Below are 7916 nucleotides of genomic sequence, written 5' to 3'. Positions count from 1 at the left end.
ATTCCTCTGCAAACCCTTCCGTAGTAATTTATAATACTGAGCAATTTCCCCAAATTATCCCTCTAAGGGGATAATCCTACAGTATAGTCTTTTGAAGCAATTTTAGATGAAAATCCCCATTAAAGTAAATGATAATATTTTGCCAAAACAGCCCGAATGCTGCTTCGGACAATATAGAATAAGGTCCCTAGATTTAATAGCAGTATAGTCAGCAATTTATGAAGTTTTTTCCCCTTATATAACTATATACCTCTCATATGCATGCTTACCTATATACATGTATACCTATCAAGATCTATCAATAGATACTCTGGGTGCAGATCGAGAGAGATGGATGATGATATATATATGTATTCTCCTATCTACTGTAACTATCATTTTGACTGTCTACCTACATGTTATTTACCTGTCTTCATATCAGTTAAATATAACGCAATAATGTTTCAGCCCGCCCCTTTTTGCATGTGGCGAATGCAGACACAATGGTATCTAATCCTACTGGCACGTTGAGTGCATCCTGCTGCAACACGTCAACGGGAGCATTAACGCCTGCTCCATCTGTACCCTATTGGATGCCCAAGCCAATTCCGTGAGTTATTATTTATCTAGCTAAATATCTACAGTTCTTATTTACCTATTAATATTCTCCCTTATTAGATCTTTATTGCAATCTCCTTTCTTCAGATCTTTCACTTTACTTCGTGAACTCTTCTTTTACTTCACTTTCACTCACTCAATTCTCCTGCACTTTCTTATTTAATATTTATTATTTTCTTGATATTTTTACTTCCTTATTCTTTTCTTTCACACGCCTGATCTGCATATCACTTTCTATCACTTCCATCTCTTCGTTCTCTGGCTACCTTTCTTTAAATGTCCTTTTTTTTTTTTAAAACAGATCAACGTTTTCTTAGAATTCGATTGCTATTACCAAAGCACCAACCATCCGAAGCTCTACATCCTAATGTGTTATTCAATAGGGCCATGGAGAGATTGTTCATGTGAATGTCAGTGAGGTGAGATCTTAGGGAGAATTTGATATGGAGGCATAGGTCACTTAGTGAACTCTAATAGTAGGGCCACATATGGAAGTTGCCAGGAAGTGAACAATGTCCCAGATGTGACAGAGCGAAGGAGATAAATGGACATTAAGGAGACAGGCCTTAACAGACAATGATGGCAATGAATGGTGCACAGAGAAAAAAAAATAACTATATGTAATCAGGGGCACAAGTGTAAAGCCGGAAAGTGGTTTGATCCAAGTAAGATATGTTAGTGTGGAATCAGCAGAAGGATGTAGCCCTCTGGCACTGAAGATTTTGAGTAGGGAGCGGTACTATTTGACACAGTGAATTGGTCTTAACTGGAACATTGTGATTGCATGTACAATGTAGGAGGAAGTGTTTGAAAGTTTTCCAATCAGATATGTGCAAAATTACTGCTTTTCCATTCCCAATGTTTTCTGCAAATGTTTAGGATCTTGCAATTTAGTAATATTTGGAGGGTAGAAAGATCTGCCAAAAGTTGTTAAATTACATTAAAAAAATAAGAGCTAATTATTGATGGAATTTAGACATTGGGCATGAAACTCCCTGGGATTTTCTTGCATTCCCCTTCTCCCCTCTTGCAAAACACAGCACATTTTTCTAAGTTCACAAGCTTTTTTGAGAAGTTTACATATCTGTAATTTCAAACAGCATTAACAGTATCATTGAATACAGAGGATTTTGTCGATTAGGGTACACAATACATTTAACCTCTCTTTATTCTTTAATATTCTTTACAAATGGGTTTTAAAACCATAAACAGTGTTGACTTTCAAACATACACATACATGTTAATTTCTGATCACAGCTATTTGCTGATACAATTCACATGAATGCTGCTTCCTGAATCTTCCTGGTGATTCCAGGGTAACAGTTTCCTTCTATGTAAAATGTTTGCTATCTGTTGTAATTTGGGATTCGTAGCGATGATGACTATAGGACTCAGAGCAGAGTAAGAGCAAGATAGCACTATTCTGGCCTCATTCATGCCAGGACTTGCATTAGACAGGGTCAGGGTGTAGATCCACATGCAGTTATCCATCCCAAATAACAGTGCATACATGACAACCAACAAGATGACAGCTCTAGAAGCCTTGTAGTCAACTGATTTTCCTTGGTCTCTGTCTGAGCTCTGTATGCCTTTTATGGATTTCTCATGACAGACCAACACATACACAATGTAACTACTCGCCAGAGTCATGAGTCCCACAAAAAGAAAGTCTCTGACGGAAAATAATGCTCCATTAACAATATAATTGAGGTAGGTGAAAAAGTCTGTATCGCAGTAGACCAAGTGCAATGTATATGGCGAAGTTGTGACATTCTTCTTGGCATGGGTGTACATGATAGGGAAGGGGTGTAGCCCAAGATTAATGCACATGATTACTATAATGATGACCAACACATTCTGGGTCACCTTTTGCTTCAGATAAGGCCACAGCCCAGTGGTTGGGGCAATGAGGATACATTGGTGACAGCTAAGCAAACTGGTGACAAAAATGGACATGGCCCTACTCCCTCTATAGGTGAGTATGACGAGTTTGCACATTGTGTCATCCAGTAAGTTTTGCAGTCCTGTGGCATCCAGGGCCTGGGGGATGGCACGGGAGATGACAACAAGAAAATTCATTGAAGCCAGGACCATCAGGATGATGTTGGTTGGCATGAGCTTCTTCTCCATTATCCTGATATAGGAAAATGCGAACAAAATAAAGGCGTTGCCAGAAATCCCGATTACCACCAAAAAAATGAAGCTGAGTGCTTTGAAAAGAAGATGAATCTCCATCACCCTTTTTTCAGTTTCAGACACCTGCAAGCACAAACGTGTTATACAATAATCCGCAGAAACACAACAGTCTCTCCAAAAACAGCAGCAGCACAAAACGTTTATTTTTTTTACTAAGTTGTGCTTTTATAGACTTCTGACAAAACGTAAGGGTGGGTTTCCACATGGCTTCTGATTTGCAACCTATCCCAGAATCACAAATACCAGAATGGGGCACATGTAAAAGGAAAACGGTATCCTTCAGATTCTTTGGTATATCCCACTATAAGGTTGCACTGTGTAATTTCACCTAAACCACTCCTCAACTCACTGACTGACACAAGCAGAACAAGGTTGATGTGAAGAACTTTGATACATTGAGTTAAGATTGCATTAAACTGACTGTCAGTGTCAACATCACAATGTCCATTTGTTACCGTTAGACAAACAATCCCCAATGCTACATACAGTACGGCAAATTATTTTGTTAATTACAATTTTTTTTTCTTCTTCTGAGTGATGTAGTTAAATACTTTGGCAAAAACATTTCAAGCTGCAACCTTTTGAAGGTAAACCCTCTTAGCAGGCCCCACAGAGCAACTTTATACAGCCTTTTGTTTTTCTTCTACTGCATAGAGAGAAGAGGAAACAAAACAACACTATAGCCAACAGCAGGGCTGCACAACATACGGCCCGCCTGGCCTCTCTGTGTGGCCCGCAGTGACTCCGGCCGGGCGCCAGTTAATTAATTAAATAAATTAAATTTTTTTTTTTTTTTTAAAGTTTAAAAAAATGGCGGCGATTCATCCCCCTCCCCTCCTCCACCGCCCCCTCCCCCTCCTCCACCGCCTGTGAGGGGGGGTGGGCTGCTGACATGAGGGGGGGTGGGCTGCTGACATGTGAGGGGGGGTGGGCTGCTGGCATGTGAGGGGTGGGTGGGCTGCTGGCATGTGAGGGGTGGGTGGGCTGCTGGCATGTGAGGGGTGGGTGGGCTGCTGGCATGTGAGGGGTGGGTGGGCTGCTGGCATGTGAGGGGGGCTGCTGACATGTGAGGTGCAGGGAGGGGGAAGTGATGTGAGGTGCAGGGGGGGTATGATGTGATTTGCAGGGGGGGAGAGAGTGTCATACTGAGGAGAGGGGGAAAGAGTGTCATATTGAGAGGAGGGGGAGAGAGTGTCATTTAGGGGAGAGTGTCATATTGTAGAGAGGGATAGAGAGAGTGTCATATTGAGGGGAGGGGGAGAGAGTGTTATATTGAGGGGAGGGGGAGAGTGTGTTATATTGAGGGGAGGGGGAGAGTCTGTCATATTGAAAGGAGGGGGAGAGTGTCATATTGAGGGGAAGGGAAGAGTGTGTCATATTGAGAGGAGGGGGAGAGTGTCATATTGAGGGGAGGGGAAGAGTGTGTCATATTGAGAGGAGGGGGAGAGTGTCATATTGAGAGGAGGGGGAGAGAGTTTCATATTGAGAGGAGGGGGAGAGAGTGTCATATTGAGGGGTGGGAGAGAGAGTGTCATATTGAGGGGAGGGAGAGAGAGAGTGTCATATTGAGGGGAGAGAGAGAGTGTCATATTGAGGGGAGAGAGAGAGTGTCATATTGAGGGAAGGGAGAGAGTGTCCATGCAAGGCTGTTACAGGCGATCGTACACTAAATAAATACATTTTAATAATAGTGTACATGAACAGGGGGTCTTCTGAGCTGAACCGCATTGGTTTCAGGTCCGAGGACTCCCTATTTCAGGAGATACAGGCCCCGTTATGGGGTGCCGGTATCCCCTGCACTTTTAAGCTCCCGCGTCACGTGACCGGGATATTTAAATTCGGCAGGGGTTACCGGCACCCCATAAAGTGTCTTGTATCTCCTGAAGTAGGGGGTTCTCGAACCTGAAACCAATGCGGTTCAGCTCAGGAGACCCCCTGCTCATCTACACTACTGTCGAAACACACATAACAATAAACAATAATTCCTTACCTTAGCGGCTATCCGCTATGGTAATGAAGCTGCATTAATGTACATTTTAATAATAGTGTGGGAGCAGGGGGTCCCCTGAGCTGAACCGCATTGATTTCTGCCTCAGGGACCCCCTATTTCCCGAGTTACTGGCCCCGGTATGGGGCATCGGAGGCCAATGTCGCCGCCATCTTAATAGCGTCCAAGACGTGACAAGGCTCTATAAAGATGGCGGCGACACTGGCACCGATGCACCAAACCGGGGCCTGTAACTCGGGAAGCAGGGGACCCCCTGCTCCCGCACAATATTAATAAAAATACTTTAAAGCAGCTTCATTACCATAGCGGCTATCCGTTAAGGCAATGAAGGGGTTAAGGCACAATAGAATGTTTATTGGGGACAATTGCCCCCAATTAACATAGCAATATACAACACCCCCCCCCACCCCCTAACCATACTGTAATGGGCAAAAAAACTATTATCCACATATGGATAATAATGCATTTGCCCATTTTAAATACATATAAATTACAATAAATACAGTAAATACATATTAAACTTACCTTTTCCAGGCACCCACGATGAAGGCCGTCTTCATCCTCATCTTCATCCTGCCCATGTCCCTCCGGTGCTGCAAAACAAACACAAGAATAAAAATAGCCAATGTAATGTCCCCTAACCCCATAATCACCTTAGCGGTTATTAACCGCTACAGTCATTAAGGGGTTAACCCACCCTCACCCACCACTCGGGAGGCCTACATTCCCTCCCCCACTAACCCCCCCCCATCCCATGAGGCCTAACCACCCTCACCCACAACCCAGCCGGGAGGCCTACCCACATACCCTTGGGACCAATAACCCCTTCCCCCACCCCCAGTACCCACAATAAAAACAATACAATAAACATCATTATATTTATTTCATACATAATCCACCCCCTGTGCCCCCCCATAAATACATGATTTATTATTTAACATACACTCTGATTGGCTCAAGTAGACCATGTGACAGAGGCTTGGCTTCAGCCAATCAGAGTTGGGATGGAGTTCCCACGCTCTGATTGGCTACCGTACCATGTGTCGCCGGCCATCTTTGTTTTGATGACGTCATCTTAAAGGCAATTGAAACTCAGCCATTCTGATTGGCTGGGGTCATTGCCTTTAAATGACGCCATAATTTTTTTAATTTATTTTACAAATCACATGTTTTTCACGGCCCAATCAGGATTGTGGGAAACATTTGACCAAAATGTGACGTCATAGGCCTATAAAAGCCTATCTCGCCTCATTTTGAAGCTAGTCGCCGAGGAGGTAACATCTCCCCTCCTAGGAAGAGAAGAAGGGCGTGGCCTGCGGAGACGGAAGAAGCCGGAAGAAAATGGAAGAAGATGGAAGAAGACCCCAGAAGACCCCAAAGAAGAAAGAAGACACAGACGTGGATTTGTTATGGTTTTTTATTTTATGGCTTACCTGTTGATTAGTTCCTATGCTTCCGGCTCGCTTGGATTTCGGAGAGTGGACATCTAATGGTGAGTAAACAAAAGACAAGTTTATTATTTTTACAGGTTTTTATGATTTTTCATGCATGTCTTTTATTTTTTCACTCCAATTTAATGCCCGTTAATGTATCTATGTATATAATACATTCACGGACAATGAATGGGTGTATTGTATGTGAATTTTGAATGTAAATGCATTGTATTTTATGCTGTATTATTGCCCCTGTATGTTATGTTTATCTATCTGTATGGATAGACATACAGGGATAATAATTGATTGTTTGGCTCATGTTTATGTTCTTTTCATGTATGGACAATGTATTTAGCATCTTTATTTTGTCATTGTACTTAATAATGTCATTTGTATTTAGCTAAAGGCTTCTTTATGGTAGTAAGATTAGAATGGTGGTTTCTTTAAATTAGAATTGTTTTGGCAATGGTTTGGCTTTAGCAATTGAATAGGGGATTATATAATTGATTTGTATTGTATTTTAATTGTTTGAGGAAATGGATTAATTGATTGATGCTAATTGTATTGATGTTGGTTAGTTTCTAATTGATTTTCAGGATGGCATTGGTGGTTAGGGGACATTGTTCATAGTGTATGTTATTGTTACATATATTTTGCATAGTGTTACATGATGCAAAGATTAATTGCATCATGTACACACTCTATGCAATTGTGTGACATTTCATAGACATTTGTGTAGCTGCAATTTGTTTTTTTAATATTTGCAATGGCTGCTGGATTTATTGTAACATGCAATGTGGTGATTTTAAGATTAAAAATGCATGTTTTGATTTGTGGATGTTTTATGTGTTTAATAATGGGCAAATAATCTATTATCCCTATCTGGATAATAGTTATTTTGCACATTATTGTACTGTATGTGTTGGGGGGGGTTGTATTGGCCCCAAGGGTATGTGGGTAGGCCTCCCTTGTGGGTAGTGGGTGAGGGTGGTTAGGCCTCATGGGGTGGGGGGTTAGAGTGGGAGGGTATGTAGTCCTCCCGAGTGGTGGGTGAGGGTGGGTTAACCCCTTAATGACTGTAGCGGTTAATAACCGCTATGGTGATTAAGAGGTTAGGGGACATTACATTGGCTATTGTAATTGTTGTGCATGTTTTGCAGCACCGGAGGGGGCATGGGCAGGATTAAGATGAGGATGAAGATGGCCTTCATCGTGGGTGCCTGTAAAACGTAAGTGTAAAATGTTTTGACTGTATTTATTGTAATGTTTATGTATTTAAAATGGGCAAATGCATTATTATCCATATGTGGATAATAGTAATTTTGCCCATTACTGTATTGTATGTTGTGTATTGCAATGTTTATCGGGGGCAATTGTCCCCAATAAACATGCTAATGTGCCTTAACCCCTTTATTGCCTTAGCGGCTATCCGCTAAGGTAATGAAGCTGCATTAATGTATTTTTATTAATAGTGTGCGGGAGCAGGGGGTCCCCTGAGCTGAACCGCATTGATTTCTGCCTCAGAGACCCCCTGTTTCCCGAGTTACAGGCCCCGGTTTGGGGCATCGGTGCCAGTGCGGACGCCATCTTTATAGAGCCCACGTCGCGTCTTGGACGCTATAAAGATGGCGGCGGCACTGGCACCCGATGCCCCATACCGGGGCCTGTAACTCGGGAAGCAG

General features: G+C 42.4%; 1 protein-coding gene across 1 annotated transcript; it reads right to left on the bottom strand.

Annotated features, from left to right (window-relative positions):
* Positions 1-1854: 1854 nt before the first annotated feature.
* LOC142503275 (olfactory receptor class A-like protein 1) lies at positions 1855-2832 on the bottom strand. Its single transcript, XM_075615436.1, has one exon. The coding sequence runs from the start codon at positions 2830-2832 to the stop codon at positions 1855-1857; it is 978 nt and encodes a 325-aa protein (XP_075471551.1).
* Positions 2833-7916: the final 5084 nt, after the last annotated feature.

Source organism: Ascaphus truei, chromosome 9 (assembly GCF_040206685.1).
Source record: "Ascaphus truei isolate aAscTru1 chromosome 9, aAscTru1.hap1, whole genome shotgun sequence".
Lineage (NCBI taxonomy): Eukaryota > Metazoa > Chordata > Amphibia > Anura > Ascaphidae > Ascaphus > Ascaphus truei.
The sequence above is the reverse complement of the archived record's forward strand: the minus strand, read 5'-3'. Positions and strand labels throughout refer to the sequence as shown.

Coding starts and splice junctions, on each gene's coding strand:
- LOC142503275 (XM_075615436.1), bottom strand. CDS start 2,832: ATGGAGATTCATCTTCTTTTCAAAGCACTCAGCTTCATTTTTTTGGTG.